Below are 22,395 nucleotides of genomic sequence, written 5' to 3' on the forward strand. Positions count from 1 at the left end.
ACACATCTGGAAGCCGAGCTGCCCTCATCTGTTGCAGCTTCTGATTTAAGATTCCAGAATTCTTCCGCATCATGCAAAGAGAACGCTGGATACAGCGGGGAATTAAGGAGGGCTTGCCAAGAGTTTGTCTTGGGGCCACGTTGCCAGAGTGTGGGACGCCAGCCAAGCCTCTTTCTGACAGCAATCAGCCTGGGCCCCAGTATGGCTCGGGATCAAGAGGGGGTGAGAATGAAGGGATGGGTTGAAGGGACTAGGACAGGAGCTGGGAAAATGGCAGTGAATCCACCCTTCCTCTACATGGATGGAGCATCTGGCTGGAAGTTTGTGTAGCTTGGGCTTGTACTAACTTTTCTGCTCCAGGGGCATCTGCTTGCAAGGGGAGTCCTGCCTTCACCACAGCAGCTCAATGCCATAATCCCAATCTGCATTGAAGCGCCCGATATCCAGTCACTTTGGCAGCTGAGCACAGGAAGCAAACTAATTCCTCCTCCTGTGGGGATTAAGGATGGATGGTTAACTTGTGCCCCTGCTGACTCATTGGCCTTGCAATGAATAGCAGGGCGTACGTTGTAGGGCCTACATAAATACCCTAACTACTCCAATTGAAGTCAGTGGCAGAATTTCTATCATGGGTGATGGGAGCAGGTTTGGGCCCACAAGCATGGTTATTAGGGTACTTTAACGAGCAAAGGCAACAGGGGCTGTAGTGATACTATACAGTGGCAATTAGCTATTTCATTCGGCTGCCTGCGGAAGGCCAAGTCCAAAGCCCAAGGAAGCCACGTGACAGGGTGTCCACAAACCACCACCCCTACGCCCTGCCAGAAAAAGTGGGTGCAGAGTGCAGTCCTTCAAGGACAGCCTACATCAGCAGCAATGAGGATTGGTTCTCCAGCGGGAGCAAGCAATAGCCAACAGCGCAGCAAAGTACTGCCTGGAGGCTTTTCGTCTGCCACTCTGATTGGCCGTAATCGCAGCCAGTAACAGTGCCTAGGAGTGGTGGGGGACATGGAGCCATGTGTGTACCTGGGGAGCTGCACTAGGTAAAATACCCCTCTCGCCCAAACCCTGCACCCCCACTCAGCTCCTGCATACCCCTCCCACCCAGACCCCCACCCTCGGCACCCCGGGCTCGCTCCTGCACCCCCCCCCCCCCCCTTAGTGGCTATTGTTTGGTTTTCCTGGTTTCACTCTTCTCTCCTGTATCATTTGCTAGGATAAATAAGTCATGCAACATATGCGTGTGTGTATGCACCCACGCATGCGTGGGATGGGACTGGGGGCATATCACAGAAGAAATGGCTTTTGACCTCTTAATCCTTCCACTAGAGTAGCAAACAGATGGTGCTTAAAAAGAGGGTCTGATTCCTCGGGGGTTTATTCTTTCGTATGTCTGACATCTCTTGAAATATCTTTGTTCTCTTTTCTCTTCCATAACTGATTGCAGCACATGTTTGTGATTTTAGAGACGGTTGGATTGGTTACAATGCATTCATGTTTTAGAGGAAAACTCAGTCATGGATAGACTGAGGAAAAGGACAAAGTTTGGCCTATAAAATAACCTGCTTAAGTAGGGTTTTACTTGGAGGAGAGGGGGAGTTGTTCAGTGCTGAGAGCAAAGGAATCTGGACTCCTATGGCCCTGGCCTTACCTCTTGCACTGACTCACTGTGCAACCCTGTAACATGAAGGTGATAAATGTACCTGCCTCCTGAGAGCATGGGAGGGATTGACTGCATGGCAGTTGCTCCTGTTGATTTAACGAAAGGTGTGAATTTAACCTGGTGCAAATCCAAGTGGCCATTTTTACAATCAATTTAGTTTAACCCGATTAGAAACAGTTTTGAACTAAACCAGTAGCCCCTCGTAAGCTGAAATCGGAGCATCCACACACGGGGTTGTGCTCATTCACCTCACCCAGTTTAATTAAACCAATGCAAGTCTGTGTGTGGACAAAGCCTGAGCATGTACTAATGAATGACGGTAAAATGCTTTGAGAAGCCAGGTGCAAGGGTACTATGGAAGTGAAGCGCCAATTCCGATTATTTCGGTTTGATTAATTAATTAATTAATATTCAGGCTTATTTTGCCCCTCTTAAACATCAATCAGATGATCCCCAAGAGGTTTTACCCTGGCTCAACTAAACCAGCTCAGCTAACGCTGTGCCCTTGGCTGTGCACCTTGGTTCCTCCTGTACGCCAAAGGCAGCGTTTTGCACTGACATGGCACCAGCGCCCATCACTGCACACGGCTCCAGGCAGTGGAGAAAGCAGTACGCAGACAAGAGCCGTGGAAGGAATATAAACCCCCATGCTTCAGGTCATAAGCCAACCTCTCACTATTGAGGATCAGGAGGAAGCTTCCCCTGGAGCAGGGTATCCCATCACTGCCGGTTGCAGTGCTTCTTCCACTGAAGCTGGTGCTAACTGCTCTCCGAGATGGGCTCTTGGCTAGAGGGACCCCAGGTATGACCCAGCCTGGCAGGTCATAGAACCATAGAACCAGAAGAGACCTCAGGAGGTCAAGTCCAGCCCCCTGCCCAAAGCAGGACCAATCCCAACTGAATCATCCCAGCCAGGGCTTTGTCAAGCTGAGACTTAAAAACCTCTAGGGATGGAGATTCCACCACCTCCCTAGGTAACCCATTCCAGTGCTTCACACCCTCTCCCCGCCCCCCCCCCCCCCCCAGTGAAATAGTTTTTCCTAATATCCAACCTGGACCTCTCCCACCACAACTTGAGACCATTGCTCCTTGTTCTGTCTTCTGTCACTACTGAGAACGGTCTCCCTCCATCTTCTTTGGAATCCACCTTCAGGTAGTTGAAGGCTGCTATCAAATGCCACCTCACTCTTCTCTTCTGCAGACTAAACAAACCCAAATCCCTCAGTCTCTCCTCATTGGTCGCCCTCCGCTGGACCCTCTCCAGTGCGTCCACATCTTTTCTGTAGTGGATGCAATACTCCGGAACTGGACACAATACTCCAGACGTGGCCTTACCAGAGCTGAATAAAGGGGAATAATCATTTCTCTGGATCTGTTGGCAATGCTCCTCGTAATGCAACCTAATATGCCACTAGCCTTCTTGGCTACAAGGGCACACTGTTGACTCATATCCAGCTTCTCATCCACTGTAATCGTGTGCTGCTGATCCAGCCAATAGGCATAGTCACTAGCTGGGAGGGAGCTGCTGCCGCTCTTCTGCATTGAAAGGGCCAGTGGTGAGACAAGTGGGCAAGGGGGGAACCTAGGCACAGGGGGAGCTCTCATGGTGACTAAGTGGTTCTGGCGGAGTGCTTGTCAGGAAGGGATGTTTGTCATCACCAGGTTTCTCCAGGTGTCACCTTGGTTCTTGAATTACTGGGTCTTTGTGCTGACACTTTCTTTCTCTCAGTAAAGGCTGAGCCAGGCTGTGTGTGTTCACCGGCCAAGGCTGCGCTGCAAACAGATGAAGCCAAAAAGGGTGGCTCATGGTGCCCTCCTTGCCCAGTGGAGACCAAATTTGCTGAGACCAACTGGCCTTTGGTGGGACTCCAGGTAGCCAGGCCTGTTCTCTCTCGCTGTCTCTGCCTGCAAGGCCTGGTACTAGGCCTGCACCTGTAAAAAAAGGCTCCCAGGGACTGGGTTTGGCCATGTCCCTCCAAGTTCCACGATGCTTATAGAGCGCCGGTGACGTGTGTGTAGCTTATCTGTGACAGTGGCCTGGGTTCTCACCCTCTCTCCTTCCTTCCCTGCAGGACATGCGGAAACATGTCACCCTGACGCTCCTGGATACCGAGCAGTCCTACGTGGAGTCGCTCCGCACCCTGATGCTGGTAAGGGTGTCGCCGAGACATATGGGGAGGAGAGCGGGGGATCGATTGCACGCGCAGGCAGAGATCACCACCTGCCTCCCACACGTGACATCAAGGCTAGGACACAAGGCCCATTCCAGAAAAACAGAGCACTTTAGTTGTCAGTAGTAGTGGAGCTTTTATCCAATACAGATACTCCTCCACTAGAGGGCAGTGCTGGATACAGACATGGCTCCAAAACCAGGGTGGCAAGTCTGCGCGTTCTCTGGTCTCCTTCCCTTTGCAATGCTCCTACTGTCGTATCTCCTTCAGAAGAAGTTGGGTAGTTCTCTCGCTAGACTGTCCTTCGGGGCGACGGAGCCTTCCCAAGAGTGGGGGACAATCCGTGGTCCCGCCTCATCCTTTGCTCTGCCTCTCAGCCAAGCCTCAGGCCCCTCCGCCTGCCCTAGAGGGGCAAGCACAGTTCCTGGCCCTTGTCCTCTCCCTTCAGAGCCCTTGCCCAGGACAGGTGGAAGGTCTACGGCTCCCCATCATTGCCCATGCAGCTCCTACCTCCACCCAGCTCTGGCCCCGAGACTGATCAGAAGGTGCGGCCTTGGAGCCGCAACACAGCCATAGTAAGAGCCTCCCAGGCATCTGTGGGGAGCCCTGGACCCTCTGTCTGCCCTGGGCGAGGAGTGCCAGGGGCAGGGCTACAGACTAGGACTTCTGTCAGGACCCTACAGCCTGGGTCCAGGGGGTGGGACCTCAGGCAAAAGAGGAGGAGCAAGGGGCTGAGCCTGAGGCGAAAAATGGATGGACCGGGCCCGTCCACTTTCAAAACTTGGGAAGGTCGTAGCCCCTTGCCCCTTCCATTCTGGTGCCCCTGCTGTGATTGTCAGTACCTGCGGTGGTGTGTTGCAGTAGTGAGTGCTGGCCACACCCTGGCTTCACTCACACCTGCAATGGGGTTGCGTGGCTGGAGTGTGGCCCGTTACCATCGTGGGAGCACCTGGTCCTGGAGAGTGCAGTGATGTCTTAGGCTTCGTCTTCACTGTGAGTTCTTCTGGCAGAAAATATGCTAATGAGGGACTCATTAGCATGAGTTGTGATCTCATTTGCATATTTTCTGGCGATCTGTTTTGGCGCAAAAAGAAAACATCCACGATGCTTGTTTTTGCGCAAAAACGGATCAGCAGAAAATATGCAAATGAGATCATGACTTATGGTAATGAGTCCCTCATTAGCATATTTTCTGCCACAAAAACTCATAGTGTAGATGCAGCCTTAGGGAACAAGGACCATGGAAGACTTTGACCATCCAGACAGAGACCCTGAGTGGGACTCTGCATTTGGTGAGAGCTTACGGGGAGAGCAGATGCTCGGATGCTGTGCTGACTGCAACCTGAGCTTATTTGGAAATAACTACTCCCCAAAGTAATCCAAATTAATTACTCCCCAGTGCTTCCTAGGGCTCAAGTCGAGGTAGCATGTCCACATTAGTGAAACCTGACTCAGACTAATTTTGAGGCTTCCCCATTAGGGATGTGAAGGACTAGTTGACTGGTCGACTATCTCTTAAGCGAACGCTTATCAGATACTCAACAGGCTAGTCCACTAGTCGCTTCCCCTACTGCCTCTATCAGAAAGAGGCAGCAAGGAGTGGGGGGAAGAGGAAAGGCTACTTAAAAGCGGCAGCGCCACATTGATCCTAGGGCCAGCTGAGGTGTCCCCAGGCTGCACACGGCATTTCAAAGCAGCAGCGCCACATGGAGCCCAGGGTCAGCGGGGCATCCCCAGCTAACCCCGGCTCCACATGGCGCTTTCGCTTTTGAAGTGTAGCAACAAGCAGAGGCGCCCTATTGACTAGTCTAATAGTCGATTCAAAAATTCATCGACTATTCGATTAGTCAATTAGTCAATATTTAACATCCTTATTCCCCGTAGTGAGGACACGCTTGATTTTGTTAAATTGGGAGTTATTAAATCAATTTGAGTTGTTTCAAAATAATTTCCTAGTGTAGACATGCCCCAGATGGACAGGAGGTTAACTTTGCAGGGTCCGCATCAGAATAACCCTGGGTGACTTTACATGGCACTTTGTTACACTAATCTTCATTAATCGCGTGGAACAAAATGTGTATTCCCAGGCCCAGCTGCCCTCAGGGACCTTTGAATTAACTTTGTAGGAAAAGGACTTTTGAAAAGCTCTCTGTGCCTGGGAGTGACTTGGTAGCATGTGCAATGGCCAATATCCAGCATATTCACAGCCGAGCCTCGGCTTGTACCACAGCCCTGGGGAATGCAGTGGCTTTAAGGAGTCACTCAGCCAGCTGGATGCAGCCAGAGTACAGACCTGGCCACAGGGCATTCTGGGAGAAATCTCTAATGCCACCTTTGGTTGCCCTTGTTTCAGATACAGAGGAGGAGACCTGTGGAGATTACCAGGCTAAGCCAGGCTGGAGCCTGGATTCTCCCCAGGCTGCAGTGCAATATTAACGATGACAAAGTCAATCAAGGAGCCTATGGAAGAGACGTCTCTAGTGCAGGGACATTCCCACAGCAGCGGGGAGATGGACTAGATATTTTAGTGTCTATATTGTGCTGGTCCAGAAGGGAGCTGAAAAAGATTCCCAGCTGGCTACTGTTACAGCTCAAAGGGACCCACACAGGGAACAGAAATTGAGCATCTGTCCTTTTTTTTTCTTCGCAAAGCATAAAAACGGCCCGAAGGGATGAGGGTGTTTTAGATAAGGCAGCATTATTTGGAGTCTGTTTCTAATAAAGTAGCACACGGCAGATCGAGGTGCCATTGTGCTAGGTGCTGTACAAATATAGATCAGGACAATTCCTGCCCCAAAGAGCTCAAACTAATTTATGGAAAGGTGCAAGGGCTAACTTAAGAGAGGTGGGAAAGCATGGTCCAGTGGTTGGGGTACTTGCCGGGAATTGGGGTGTTCCAGGTTCATTCCCCTGCTCAGCCAACCTGTGGAACTCCTTGCCAGAGGATGCGGTGAAGGCTCGAACTTTAACAGGGTTTAAAAAAGAGCTAGATGGATTCATGGAGGTTAGGTCCATCAATGGCTATTATCCAGGATGGGTAGGAATGGTGTCCCTAGTCTCTGTTTCTCTGGAAGTGGAAGACATGAGGATTCCCTGTTGTGATCCTTCCCTCTGGTGCTGGCCACTGTTGGCAGACAGGATACTGGGCTAGATGGACCTTTGGTCTGACCCAGCATGGCCGTTCTTATGTTAGTGGCTTTGTGTCTCCCACCCCATCCGTACTCCCCTCTGTGAACAGATGGGTGGATTATCTCCCTCGAGGTCCTAGCTCCTTAGTGGGAGATCAGCAAAAATCCTTCAGCGGCACATTTTACTCCTATGCAGAGACACCAAGAATATAGGGATGGGCAGACATGCAAGGCAGCTCCTGGCAGGGTGGTTTTTCTGCTGCTTGTTCAGCTCCATTTTCAATTTATTTCTTTGCAAAAGAAAACCCAAAGCCAGAAGATCTCTGCTTTTCAGGGAATGGCCTGGGAGTCACAGCACACAGGAGCTAGGAATAAAAGCCGTGATGCTTAGGAGAGGACAGCATGATGCAGAACATAAGCTGTCGGGAGGGAGTGTTAATACACAGACATTTACCCTAGGCTATCCCGTGGCGTCCTGGGAGCATTCCTGCATTGTGTCACTCTGGGGAAGAGGGGAAGGCTGGTGTTCGGAATGGAACTGGCTTTGTGGGGACGATTAACAGGCTACAGCTGCCTCTGCCCATCAGGCTGTGGCAAGGTGCTTTCTGCAGGGGCCATGCTGCTCTGAGCCAGGTCGCCGAGGCCAGGCAGCTAAATTTAGTAGGAGTATTTCTTTCTCTTTCGCTGCTGGGATTGCCAGGCTGGAGACAGGCGCTTAGCTTGAAAACCAGTGCTTGTTCATGAATCAGGTGTTTTCCCCCTTACGACGTATCGGGTGAAATCCTGGCCCCAGTGAATTCAGTGGACGTTCTGCTATTGATTGCAATGGAGCCAGGATTTCCCCCTTTGCAGCGAGGAGAAAGAGCCTCTCCCAAGCTCGCAGCACCTTTGACATAATGTTTAAAAATGTCATTAACAGAACACCTGTACACCACACAGTCCCATTGTGGTCCTACTCCTCCCTCTCCGGCCCTTGGCTGTTCATTGGATTTGCACGTTGTCACTCATTAACACACTAGTAAGCTTGTACGTTCTTCGGGGCAGGGGCGGGTGTGTATAGCACCTAGCGCAATGCAGTGCGGATCCTGGATTGAGACCTCTGGGTATCACCCTAATGACATGACCACCGAGAGATCAGATCAGCCATCTCCTACCAGGCCCACAGTCACGCCATATCCTGTCCCATCATGCCCTTCCTGGTCAAATACCAGGGCATGTTAATGGGCCTTGCAACATACTCTGAAAGACATCGGCTTCAGACGGAGCTCTGATGTCATTTCACCACCTAACAAGTACCCTGCAGGGCAGCCCTGCCTAGAGAGCCTGTCCGCAGCCTCCTCTGGAGAGGGCAAAGCGACAGAGCACACCGGCAGGGTCCCTGTGCCAAAGAACCAGGCTGCAAGTTTCGGGCAAGATGCTGCTGCCTTGTCATCCTGAGACACCAGCTGGCAGTGTGGCCATGATCCAAGCTGTGAAACCTCCTAGTGAAGGATGACTTGCCCCTCTCATCAAGCATGCTGCTGTAACTCTCATGATGGATTCTAGTTGGTTCCCCCAGCCTGCCAGCACCCTCTTGCTTGTATCCAGAGGGGTCTCCAGCTAGCTTGTTGCCATCCACACCTCAAGCAGGAGGGAAGGTCATTGCTGGCACTGGTTGGGTCAGATGGAGTCGAGTCTATGCCAAGGGCTGCTGGGTAAAGAGGACAGTTGCCTGGAGCCCAGCGATTTAAAAGGGCTCTGGGCTGCCACTACCATGTATGTGGTGGCAGCCAGAACCCTGGGCCCTTTAAATCTCTGCCAGAGCCCCACACAGCATAATCTGGGCAGTGCCGAGGGCTGGCTACCTTTAGCCCCTCCCCTTCTGCCCAAAGCCCCTCCCCCTCTGGGGGCCCAGAGCCAAGCACCAGCCCTGTCCATGCCTCCTCCTCCCAGCAGCCCCCTAGAAAGCTCCCTTCATAAGAGCAATTGCCCTCTGGGAGCTCTCGAATTCAGGCAGTAAGAACAAACCCAGTGGAGGAAATCTTGTCTGCTCCCAGTGCAGCTCACAGAGGAGCCAACGCCATGTGAAGGCAGCTGGTAGCTCCCCCAGTCCAAAAATAGCTGCTCAGTGTCTATCCCTGTCCCAGAGTAGAGGTAGCAGCTTTTACCCCTGGATCTCAGAGCCTCTCAGACATTCATTAACTGAGCCTGCCTGGATCGTTGCAAGGAGGGTTACGGGTTGATATACTCTTTGTATAAATGGGGGAATAATGGGTCAGTGGTTTTCAGAGTGAGTTGCGACCCAGTATTGGGTTGTGGAATGTCAGGCACTGGGCCCCACGGCTGCAGGAGGATCAGATGGCCAGTGGGGGTGTTAAGTCAGTTAACTGCCTGACCTGGGCACCGCAGACTCCACTGCGCCCCAGAAGTGGCCAGCAACGGGCTCAGCTCCTAGGAGGCAGGGAGCGGCGAAGGGGAGAGCGCACAGGGCTCTGTGTACTACCCCTGCCCTGAGCACTAGCTCCACACTCCCATTGGCTGGGAACCTGTTGCTGGCTGCTTCTGGGGCGTAGCCTGGTCTGCCAGGAGAGACAGGAAGCTGCCTTAGCACCCCCTCTGTACTGCTAACCGGGAGCTGCTCAAAGTAAGCTTCCCCTCCTGCCCCAGCCCTGACCCTCCTGCCCCCAAAGCTGGAGCTGCCTCCTACACCCCAAAGCTCTCCTCCTCAGCCCCACCCTGGAACCCACATTCTAGTCACATTATGTTGGGTCGTGGGCATCAACAATTTTCTTCAGCTGGGTCATGAGAAAAACAGTTTGAAAACCACTGGGTGAAGTAACATGTCTAAGGTCAAATAGCAAATCAGTGTCACAGCCAGGGATGTAATTCAATGGTTCTGGCTGCCAGGTTCTTTCTCTAACCCCTAAACCTGCTCCATTCCCCCTCGGCGGGTTAACTCAGACCCAGTGATCGTGGGACATGAGAGGAGTGTGACAATGCTAGGCTGGGACAATCTGATTTAGAAGTTAGAGGAAGTTATACTGGGGCAAGATCCTAAAGCCAGGTGGAAAGTGTGTTCTCTGGCTAAGGCCGTGCACCCTGAAACTCATTCCAGAGTGACTGAAACCAGCTTTATACTAAACCCCTGGAAAAGGGGGGGATTTCTTTTGGAAGTGCCACCCTAGCACAATGTTTCACTTCACCTCGCTGCAGTCTTGGAAACCAGTGCCAGTATTCTAAGCCATGTGAACCGCATGTCATGTAGACATGTAATCCAAGGGGAAATGTCCCCATGGCTGAAGCCAGCTGGCCTTCGAGTGAACAGAAGAAGCACCCAAGGTCGTCGGCCTTGCGTTGGGGTGGTTGGAATCTGCTGCCGGAACTAGCGTCTCTAAATAGAATTGTAGCCTCAGCTTGGCAGCAAGCAACGCAGCGAAGGTCACCCCAGGCCTCTTTGTGCAAGCCCCCCGCTTTCTGGAGCATTTGTTGAACCTGTTTTATGAGTTCCCAGATAAGAGAGTTGCCCAAGATCATATAGCAAGTCTGTAGCAGGCCCGTGTCTTTTGAGTCCTACGTCAGTGCCCCTAGGCGAAACCATCTGGCCCAGACAGGGGCGTATGGCAGTTAGCGCTATGTCCGGCAGTGAATATTTGGAGCATTGTGTTTCCATGGAAATTATCATTCCTGAACCCTTTCACTGGGCTTGATGCAGAACGTGGAGTCTGTGGCTTGGTCGCATGCGCAATCAGGGCCCAGCTGTGTCTCCCGATACGCAAGCACAACTTCCTCGGACGTCAGCGAGGCTCACCCACACACGCCAGAGAACACTCCAGTGCTGGCGTGGTGGGAAAGAACCAAAATAGCATCCTGTGGAATAGAGAACTGAATCCGCTCCAGGTGTCCTGCTTTTGAAAGGCCCCTCAGCCCAGCTGCCTATTGGCACCTGCACTCTTGGGCGTGCACAAGTACGCCCAAACCCAGTCGGGGGGCACGTAGCTGATGATTAAGTGGCACCAGTGCTCCCACATGAGTGTAGTGCGATTCAATAATTCTTTCACCCACTGGCTGAAATCTTGGCCCCCTGCTCTGCTCCGATTGCCCCAGGCAGCAGCACAAAGAGGACAGAACCAGGCTGGCTGGCTTCTCAGCCACCTTCCCACAGCCCCTCTGGCAGGAGGTGGGGAGGAGGTGTTGCCGTACTCTGGTTATGCCTAGCACCTGGGTGGCTTGCTGGCAAAGTCTGCCACCTCCTCAGATCTCTAAACCTGCTGAGATGGGCGTAGCACACTCCTGGGATTAGAAAACCGCAGCCAGTCTCTCACCTTCTTGCAGCTAGAGGACGGAAGGGAGGGATGGCTCTGTGGTAGGGCTAAATATCACTGGACTGCACAGGCAGCACATGCTGATTTCCACCATGCTGCCATGACTTTGTGTCATCTGAGTGCCCCCTCGGGTGCCCCGCCTGCAACCTGGAGGTCACACACTAGATCGCCCACCCCTTTAGTGCTCTGTGACAGCATCTCAGCAGCACCTGTGGGCAGACATCCACGGTGAGAGACACAGGGCAGACCTTCTGTGAAGCTGGGGGAGTGGGCACTAGGTTGGCTTGAAGACAGGGGCTAATAAGCGTTTAGAGCCCTTAGAATTCACACTGTGAAGTTCCTGGAAATGTGTTTGTATTAAGTGTGCAGCTCAGCAGAGCACACTGCCCCCAGGAATGACCGGTGCAGGAGATGGAACTGCAGAGAAAAAGCAAACTACCCCTCCTCCCCACGCTCCTGGTTCCACAAAGTGACTTCAGACTTCTCCCGTTCCAGCACTGCAGATTGCTGTGTTTGGAGGTGGTGGCAGTGGGAACAGCGAGGATTCCTCTAGCTTTGTGTGTCTGGGTTTTGCAAGGTGTATGCCTCTCTTTCCAGCTAGCCATCAAGAAAGGTAGGCACTCGCCAGAGCCTCGAGACATCTGGGTTCTGTTTCTGTGTGTCCCACTTACCTGCTGTGTGAGCATCAGCAAGTCACGTGACTGCCTTGTACCTCAGTTTCCCCTCTCACCACTTGTCAGTCCTGTAAGAACTGAGGATACATCTATACTGTAGCCTTTTTGCGCAAAAACATATGCCAATGAGGCTAAGCATGGACTATCTCTGCGCTTCATTTGCATAATTAATGAGCGCCCAGTTTCACGCAAGAGGCTTTTGCGCAAAAAGGAGCCATCTACACAGCTCCTTTTTGTGCAAAAACCCCCTCTTGCACAAGAGCCATTCTTTTGGAAAAAATGCGGAAGAACGGCTCTTGCGCAAGAGCGGGTTTTTGAGCAAAACCGGGCACTCATTAATTATGCAAATGAGGCGTAGCAATATTTCACACTTAGCCTCATTTGCATATGTTTTGCGCAAAAAGGCTACAATATAGACTTAGCCTTAGAGTGGGATCTGGATATTGAGAGCTGGCTATGAAACCCATAAACTCTTAGCAGGTTTCCTTTGTGCTTTGTCTCTGTGGCTTAATTTAAATGGAGACTCTTTTCAGCCAGCACAACTTGGGTTGTGATGGCAATTCTGGATAGGTTACAGTAGAGGAAAGGCAAAGGGAGATTTTTATAGGAATGTGGTTCTGACGTGATAGATTAAACTTGGCAGTGGGCAAAAAGCTGAGACACACCACTGTTAAAAACCACTCTATAACCTTTCCAGTAAGGGTCTCAGAATAGTCTGCCAGGATGGGTAAGTATCATCCCATTTACATGTGGGGAAACCGAGGCACAGGTGCTGCTTTCCTTTACTATGACTCACTCTTGGGAGGCAGGAATGGGTTTAAATTACAGAGGGTCAGTAGTTTGGTCAACCCCACAGGGTAGCTGGAGTGGCACAGGTGTCATGGGCCCCATCTGTCCCTGGCTCCACCAAGAGGGTGTTTTGGTATCTTTTGTTCATTATTATTACTTATATTTTTGTAGGGTTACATGAAGCCCTTGAAGCAGCCAGAAAACTCGATCCTCTGTGATCCGTCCTTGGTGGACGAGATATTCGACCAGATCCCCGAGTTGCTGGAGCACCACGAGCAATTCCTGGAGCAGGTCCACAACTGTGTGCAGAACTGGCATGAGAAGCAGAAAGTGGGCGACGTCCTGGTACAGTCTGTAAGTGCAGCAAACTTCCCCCCACACACCACATGATACAGTGCTGGGGGCTCATACCAGGCAAGGTTCGCATTGACTTCAGCAGGAGACAAATCCATATTGACTTGCCCAGCTTCTCTTTAATCCACAGGACACCAGGAAGGTCAGTCCTGTGCCAGATATGGAAGTGAGTCATTACTTGACGAGCAGGGCTAGGGTAACATAAACTAACCACTGTGTCTATAAATGGCAGGTACCATGAGCAGTGAGGCTCTTATGAGAGCAGGAAGCCCAGACGAGAGTGCCAAGTGCGGATTGCACAGCTCTTGCTCATGGGGGTGAGCTGTCCCTCTCCAGACTTTGGAGCTGCTCGGCTGGATAAACCCTCCCCCTCGCGAGTCACAGCTGCACAGCCTGGCATCTCTTTAGAAATGACATGAAGAGGCTGAATCTTTTCATTCTCCTGTAAGGGGTCAGACCCTGCTAGCTTTCCCTGCCGCTGCTCTGGGCTGACACTGGGGAGATCAGGGCCTGGCCTGGCCTGGTGACTGTAGATCCAAATGGCTCGGTTCTCCAGTTTTGCCACCTTAGTTGTGAAAATTCCAGCCAGGTTGGTCTCTGCCTCTGACCTCACCCCATGGATGGGGCCCCCATCAGAATTTAGCTGACGGTGACGTGCTAGGCAGAACAGAATCCAGTTGGCATTGGCCATGAGGAGGTAGATCTCAGGGACTCCTTTCCTGGGAACAGATTTGAAGAGTTTGAGGGTGCTGTTCTACAGGCTCTTGCTCCTGCTGCTTCTCAAGTCTCGGTGAAGGACACGTGGGGAGGTCAGGAGCCCCGGTTCAAATCCCAGCTCTGCCACTGACTAGCCATGTGGCCCAGAGAAAAACACTTCCCTTCCTTCCATCCTTTTTCTCCTCTGTAAGCTGGGGAGCACAACACCCACCTCTCAGAGGGTGGCCAGGCTTATTTAGTTTTTGTGCTGTGCTCCAGAAATGCCAAGCCTTGGTGGAAATAAAAGAGAGAGCATCTGAGATCACTTATGCAACGTGCACAACGTTGGGTGGTTTCTCCAAGAGTGTCCTCAGAGTTCCAGATGTCCCAATTTTATAGGGACGGACCTGGTATTTGGAGCTTTCGTGCACCTCTCACCCCGTCCCGATTTTTCACGCTTGCTCCCTGGTCACCCTAATCTACACTTGTATTAGCAGAAATACTTTCCAATCCTGGCTAACCCAGACAAGCTCCTCCAGGGGTGGAAATGGTGCTCACCCTCATGTAGACAGGACTCCCACTACTACTAGCACTGGGCATTCTGCATCGGGCTTGCTGACAGTGGGACATTTTGTGGCCAATGACCTCTAGTCCAGACTGGCCTAAGTTACCCCTCCTGCCTCCTGATGGCAGACTCCCTGCTGACAGAACATCAGGTCTCAAGCCGGGCAGGCCTGCCATGGGAGGCACAAGCTGTGCACTTTTTCTTTTTTCAAGAGCTCCAGCAGTCAGCCCCGGGCAGCTGGGGCTTGTTCAGGAGGGATGTGTTCACCCGGGTGGTGAGGGGAGGATAAAGGAGACAGCCGGAGTCCCACCACCCCGGAGCTGACAGCCAGAGCCCTGCTGCACAGGCTCTCCTCCCTCGCCTGACTTTCAGTCCCCAATCAGGAGGCAGCCTTGGCCCAGGCTGTCCTTTACCTCCCCATCCCCAATCCCTTCCCCTGGAAGTAGCAGCGCTTCAGCTGTCCCCGAGGTAGCAGCAGCATCACGAAAGTAAGAGTGTCGGTGGGGCAATAAGTCTGCTGTGAAAAGTGATGCTGATGACTATCATTTTTCATATTGTCACCCTTACTTCTGCACTGCTGCTGCTGGTGTGGCTAGGCCCGCCGATGGGGGGGGGGAGAACCAGGCAACTGCCCCAGGGCCTAGTGATTCAAAGGGGCCTGGGACTCCAGCTGTTGCTGTTGCTGGGCGGTGGTATTACCCAGGGCCCTAGGTCCTTTAAATTGCTGCTGGAGTGCCATGCAGCATGCTCCAGGCGGCTCTTAGGGCTTTACGGAGAGGCAGGGGCAACATGCAGCATGCTTCAGGCAGCGCTGCGGAGAGGGCACTGTGATCTGGGCAGTGCTGAGAGCTGGCTGCACTCGGCCCTGCCCTTTCTGCCTGAGGCCCTCCCCCTTCCAGAAGCTCCCACCCTTGCCAAGGGGTCCAGAATGGCTGTCGGTTCCCCTGGGTATGGCACTGCCTTCAGAGCTGGGTGCCTGGCCAGCTGCCACTGTTCTTCATGCTGCCTTCAGAGCTGGGCGTCCAGCCAGCAGCTGCTGCTCTCAACTCTCTGCCGTCAGAGGTGGGTGGCGGAATTTCTACATGGGAGGTGTAAGCAAATACTGATTCAAATAAGTGGGGACGGGATCAAATCAGGTTGAGAACCACTGCTCTAGAGCTCCTGCAATGGTCACCATGCGGGGATTGCTACAGGTCAGCAGAAGGAGCTCTGCTGCCGGACTTCCATGACTTCTAGAGCTCTGGGCCCTGTGTGCTAGGCAACAAGTCAGATCAGAGGATCACGGTGTTCTCATTTGGCCTTGCAATCTGTGACTCTGTGCAGCCAGAGGAGGAAGGTACTGGGCCCTGGTCCTGAATCCTGGTCTTCCTGAGTGCAGCACTGTGCTACTGCTTCACATGCACAGGCTGGCGAGGCTGATCATTCCCACAGAAGCCTCTTTCCAAGGCTCCTGCTGTGGCACCAGAGAAGTGTGCAAGCCAGAGTGGGCTTACGGTGCTATCTGGGTTAGGGATATAAAATCCTGTGTCACTAGTTAACCAGTTAAACATGAAAGTTCACCAGTTAAGGAGGGGACCACTCAAGTCCAGCTGAGCTGGAGCAGCCCGGCCCCACCCACCACAGCCGCAGGCAGGGGCTGTTCCAGTCTGGTCAGAGCAGCCCCTACCTGTGCCTCTCCCCCCAGGTCTATTACAGACAAGGGCTGCTCCAGATGTCTAGAGCAGCCCCTGTCCGTGGCAGGCCCAATGGGGCTGTAGCAACCCCCCGCCAATGACAGGTAGGGTGTTGCTCCAGTCCCCATCGACTAACCAGAACTGGTAAGTCTGACCTGTTAAGGATGATGCTTATTAGTTAACCGGTTAACCTTTCACATCCCTAAACTGGGTAGGCCGGTCGCTAGTGCCTCACCCAAGATAGTGCTATCGGAACAGCAGAAAGGTTTCCCATAGGGAGGCAGGTGTGACAGACCCTGATGGCCCACCCCACTGTGAGTGGGTGTAGGGATGTTAAATTTCAAGTAATCAGCTAATTGAGTAGTTGATGGAATTTTCATCAGCTACTCGAATAGTCGATAAGGTGGGTGCTCACTATCCCACTGCACCGCAGGCGGGTCTTCTACATTTCAAAGGCAGAGGCGCAGGGGGAAACCCACACGAGCAGGGACCGAAGCTTTCCCCACTCACGCCAGGTCCCAACTGTTGCACCTCTCCTCTTAGAAATCATAGAATCCTAGAGTCCTAGAACTGGAAGGGACCTTGAGAGGTCATTGAATCCAGTCCCCTGCCCTCACAGCAGGACCAAGCACCATCTAGATCATCCCTGAAAGATGTCTATCCAACCTGCTGTTAAATATCTCCAGTGATGGAGATTCCACAACCTCCCTAGGCAATTTATTCCAGTGCTTAGCCACCCTGACAGTTAGGAACTTTTTCCTAATGTCCATCCTAAACCTCCCTTTATGCAATTTAAGCCCACTGCTTCTTGTCCTATCATCAGAGGCCAAGGAGAACAATTTTTCCTAATGTCCAACCTAAACCTCCCTTGCTGCAATTTAGAAATGTACAGGAGCCGCCCGATTCACACAGATTCCCCACTGCGCCTCTTTCTTTGAAATGTACAAGAGCCACTGATGGCTCTTGTACATTTCAAAGGGAGAGGCACAGCAGTCCATACCCCACAGAACACCGTTTCCCCAATACACCTCTGCCTCCCCTGCCCCCTCTTCCCCACCGCAGGCTTTTAAGAGGAACCTGCTCCTCCCACCTTGGTGCCTCTGATTCAGAGGCAGCGGGGGCGGGGAAGCGACTAGTCGAGTAATCACTTACATCCCTAAGGGTATGTCTACACTAGAAAGTTAGTTCGAACTAACGGACGTTAGTTCGAACTAACTTTCCTATGCGCTACACTAGCGCTCCGCTAGTTCGAATTTGAATCGAACTAGCGGAGCGCTTAGTTCGAACTAGGTAAACCTCATTTTACGAGGACTAACGCCTAGTTCGAACTAGCTAGTTCGAACTAAGGGCTGTGTAGCCCTTTAGTTCGAACTAGTGGGAGGCTAGCCCTCCCCAGGTTTCCCTGGTGGCCACTCTGGCCAACACCAGGGAAACTCTATGCCCCCCTCCCGGCCCCGGACCCCTTAAAGGGGCACGGGCTGGCTACGGTGCCCGTGCCAGGTGCAAGCCTGCCAGCACCCAGCTAGCAGACCCTGCACCTGGCACGGCACAGAGCCAGCCACCCGATGCCCCCCAGCCCACCCCCTCTTGCCGGGACCAGGCTGGCGGCTCCCAGGAGCTTGCCCTGGACCGCAAGAGGCGGGCACCTTCCTGGGCTAGTGCGGACATCGTGGACCTCGTCCACGATCTCCGCACTAGGCACAGGAAAGTGGCCGTCTAGGGCAGGAGAGCTGCCAGCCTGGCCACCCAGGACCAGGTGTGCATGAAAATCAAGGGGGTCCACTGAGACCCCCGACACTGAGCCCTGAGCTTACAATGGCCGTCCTGGGTCAGACCAAAGGTCCATCTAGCCCAGTAGCCTGTCTGCCAACAGCGGCCAACCCTAGGGACCCTGGAGGGGATGGACCGAAGACAATGACCAAGCCATTTGTCTCGTGCCATCCCTCTCCAGCCTTCCACAAACTTTGGGCAGGGATACCACTCCTACCCTCTGGCTAATAGGACTCCATGGACCCAACCTCCATCACTTTATCTCACTTCCCTTTCAACTCTGTTCTAGTTGTAGCCTTCACAGCCTCCTGCAGCAAGGAGTTCCACAGGTTAACTATTTGCTTTGTCAACAACAACAACAACTTTCTCTTACTAGTTTCAAGCCTGCTACCCATTCCTTTCCTTTGGTGTCCTCTAGTCCTTCTTTATGGGAACTCAGGAAGAACTTTTCTGAATGCACCCTCTCCACCCAACCCCTGCTTTTAGAGACCTCTATCCTGTCCCCCCTCCATCTCCTCTTTTCTAAGCTGAACAGTCCCAGTCTCTGTAGCCTCTCTTCATCTGGGACCTGTTCCCAACCCCTGATCATGTTAGTTGCCCTCCCCTCTCCCAGCCTTTCTCTTCCCCTCTCCCACCTCCTTTTCCCAGTCTCCCCCAGTTTTGTTCAATAAAGACAGAGTCAATGTTGGAAGAAACGTTATCTTTATTTTGTACATCAATAAGAAGGGGGGCTAGGGAAGGGCAAGTGGAAGGAGGTGAGGGAGGAATGGGGTACGAGCCCCCGATGGGGAGGACTGGGCTGGCTCTGCGGGCTTCTGGGGGTGGAAGCTCTCCTGCAGCCCCCCAATTACTCCCTCTCCCCAGATGGCAGCCTGCGGCAAGTGCAGCCGGGCTGATGGCCGAGTGGTGTGATGTGCCCAGTGTGGGCACTCAGGGCACTCCAAGCCAGAACTTCTTTGCAAGCGGGGCACCCCTTAGAACTGTGTGTCCGGGGTGGGGGTCGGGACCCTTTAAGCGCAGCCCTCGGCTAGCCTGAGACAGCATCTCCATGCTCTAAGTCCTCCTTTTATGCCCTGCCGGCACTGCTTCCGGCCATCCTTAAGCCCTGTTCAGAGTCCACTCAATGTGGACTTACTAGTTCGAACTAGCAAAACGCTAGTTCGAACTAGTTTTTAGTTCTAGATGCGTTAGTTCGAACTAGCTTAGTTCGAATTAACTAATTCGAACTAAGTTAGTTCGAACTAGCGCTGTAGTGTAGACGTACCCTAAGTGGGTGGCCTGCCTGGCTAGACTGCAAGCTATGGGGCAGCATCTGTCTCTCTATGGATGTACAGCTCCTAACACAGTGGTGCCCTGATCCCCACGTTGGCCGTCTTAACGCTGCCATCCTACAGATGGCAAATACCAGCACTTCAGAGAGCCTTAAGACTGGAAGGGAGAATGCCAGGCCCACGTTACCATTAGTGGCCCATCAGACCAGCTGGGAAATGAGCCTGTGCCATTGTTTCTGGGAAGGACGCTGTGAATGGAACAGCTGTGACTAGCCTCCTGGGGCACTGTCCTTCCAAAGGGATTCCAGCACAGAGAAGGGACGAGGTGCCAGGCTGGCTGAGGGTAAGGGGGTCTCTGCACAGTCAGCCTCTCTCCCAGTGTGGGTTGCATACAGCCCTGGCCGTCCCAAGCATTTCCAGCTCCGCTTCATCACACAGCATCCCCTGCCCACTGACCTGTGTAATCCCTGTGTGATTGCCACAGCAGCTGCCTTTCTGGTACACCAGCAGGGACAAGCAGACGCTAATGATTCAGTCAAGCTGGGTTTAATTCCCACTCTGTTCCTGGCAATTGAAATGGGAACTGGACTGATGCTGGCACGCTCGCCTAATGAACTGCATGGTGCCCACAGGGCTTTCACAGGTCTCTGCTGTTTGGCTGGAGATGATGGGGGAGGATGGGGGAGGGCACCGGTGGGTAATTAAAAGGGAATGAGACACATTGGAGGCAGAGGAGGTTGGCTTAGCTGGGGCCCTGACAACACCGTCACCTCAGTAATAAACGTGGCACAGGGGAGAGATGCTTTAATGAGTGGGTCACAGAGGGGCGCAGGTGGTGCAGTGGCTGGCGAGATTGCCTGTGGCTCTCTGGAATAGGAATACTGATGGCAACTGTCGCTTGGGGTATTTTTCATCATCTCCTCCCAGCACGTGACTAGTCACTGCTGTGAACATAACCCGGTTCAGGGGGGGAAGTCCAAGGTGACCTTCACTACTTACAATTCTGCCCTATGAGTAGCGGTGCTGGGTAGGTATTTGGGGTGGGGTGGGGTGAGGAGTCAGTGCATCAGTGAGTGTCTGGAGGGGAGCCTGAATTTGCTCAAGTTTGTATATCAGAAGAGTTGTCAATGTGCGTTCAAGGGCAACGTTGGGTGTCCAGAGCTTTAGGTATGCACGTGCTTGTGCTTATGAAAAAATGTGAACGAGTTGTAGTGTGTTGGGCGACTTCTACACACATGTGTAGCCTTTTCTTTGCTAGTATTTCCATCCCCACAATGCCTACCAGCACTAAGGAAGGAGCAGGCCCCGCGTGTGCTAGGTGCCGTATAAAGAGTGAAATGAAGAAAACATCAGACAGGATACAACAGGTGAATGAAACAGACAAATGGGAGAGTCTTCTGTTGCAGGGCCAGAGTAAAGAAGGGGGAGGGAAAAGCCCTAGAGAAAAAGCCCTAGCTATCATCTTTGAAAAGTCATGGAAGTCGGGAGAGATTCCAGAAGACTGGAAAAGGGCAAATATAGTGCACAACTATAAAAAGGGAAATAAGAACAACCCAGGAAACTACAGACCAATTAGTTTAACTTCTGTGCCAGGAAAGATGATGAAGCAAGTTATTAGGGAATTCATCTGCAAACATCTGGAAGATAATAAGGTGACAGGTAACAGCCAGCATGGATTTGTAAAGAACAAATCATGTCAAACCAATCTGATAGTTTTCTTTGATAGGATAACAAGTCTTGTGGATAAGGGAGAAGTGGTGGAGAAGTAAATATAGACTTTAGTAAGGCATCTGATATGGTCTCACATGATCTTCTTATCAATAAACTAGGCAAATACAACTGAGAAGGGACTACTATAAGGTCAGTGCATAACTGGCTGGATAACCATTCTCAGAGAGTAGTTATTAATGGTTCACAGTCATGCTGGAAGGGCATAACAAGTGGGGTTCCACAGTGGTCTGTTTTGGGACCAGTTCTGTTCAATATCTTGATCAATGATTTAGATATTGGCATGGAGAGTACGCTTATGAAGTTTGCAGATCATACTAAGCTGGGAGGGGTTGCCAGTGCTTTGGAGGATAAGATCATAATTCAAAATCATCTGGACAAACCAGAGAAATGGTCTGAGGTAAATAGGATAAAGTTTAATAAGAACAAATGCAAAGTACTCCACTTAGGAAGGAACAATCCCTTTCACACATACAGAATGGGAAGCGACTGTCTAGGAAGGAGTACTGCAAAAAGAGATTTAGGGGTCACAATGGACCACAAGCTAAATGAGAGACAACAGTGTGACTCTGTTGCAAAAAAAGCAAACATGATTCTGGGATGCATTAATAGGAGTGTTGTGAGCAAGACATGAGAAGTCATTCTTCTGCTCTACTCTGCGCTGGTTAGGTCTCAATTGGAGTATTGTGTCCAGTTCTAGGCACCACATTTCAAGAAAGATTTAGAGAAGGTCCAGAGAAGAGCAACAAAAATGATTAAAGGTCTGGAAAACATGAGCTATGAGGGAAGTCTGAAAGAATTTGATTTGTTTAGTTTAGAAAAGAGAAGCTAAAGAGGGGACAGGATAGCAGTTTTCAGATATCTAAAAGGGTGTCAAGGAGGAGAGAGAAAATTTGTTCTACTTGGCCTCTGATGATAGGACAAGAAGCAGTGGGCTTAAATTGCAGCAAGGGAGGTTTAGGTTGGACATTAGGAAAAAGTTCCTAACTGTCAGGGTGGTTAAACACTGGAATAAGTTGCCCAGGGAGGTTGTGGAATCTTCGTCACTGGAGATGTTTAAGAGCAGGTTGGATAGACATCTCTCAGGGATGATCTAGACAGTGCTTGGTCCTGCTGTGAGGGCAGGGGACTGGACTTGATGATCTCTTGAGATCCCTTCCAGTTCTAATATTCTATTATTCTGTTCTATGATGATGATGCCCAATCCACTGTGCTGTGTTCCTTCTGCAGGTGGCAGCATTTGCTGTTAAGTGACTCACCCAAGTCACTAAGGAAGCTGGTGACAGAGCCAGAAATCAGAGCCAAGTCTTCTGAGTTCAATTCTTCCACCTTAACATCCTTCTTAGGGATGGCTAGATACCCAATTCAGGCTTTGGGGACAGAAATCCTGTCTTCCCAAATGCTTCCAGTAGCCCTTCAACAGCCTTTCCTGCCACAGTCCCTAAATGAGTATTAATTATCTGTTGTCATAGTGCCTAAAGGCCCCGCTCATGAATCAAGACCCTGCAGTGCCAGGGGCTGTATAGACACAGCACTTAAAGTACAGTTGATTCTGTGATAACACATGCCAGCTTGGGCAAGAGTCGTGATGAGGTTTTGAAAGACAGATGCC

At 51.8% G+C, this 22,395-nt stretch overlaps 1 protein-coding gene across 1 annotated transcript in view; it reads left to right on the forward strand.

Annotated features, from left to right (window-relative positions):
- The window catches only part of ARHGEF17 (Rho guanine nucleotide exchange factor 17), a 258,300-nt gene that overhangs the window by 174,849 nt on the left and 61,056 nt on the right, over nt 1-22,395 (forward strand). Inside the window, exons 2-3 of the mRNA XM_014577378.2 lie at nt 3,736-3,813; nt 12,898-13,080. Of these exons, the coding sequence (XP_014432864.2) occupies nt 3,736-3,813; nt 12,898-13,080 (261 nt within the window). The remainder of the gene's footprint in view (nt 1-3,735; nt 3,814-12,897; nt 13,081-22,395) is intronic.

Source organism: Pelodiscus sinensis, chromosome 1 (genome assembly GCF_049634645.1).
Source record: "Pelodiscus sinensis isolate JC-2024 chromosome 1, ASM4963464v1, whole genome shotgun sequence".
In the NCBI taxonomy this organism is placed as follows: Eukaryota; Metazoa; Chordata; order Testudines; family Trionychidae; genus Pelodiscus; species Pelodiscus sinensis.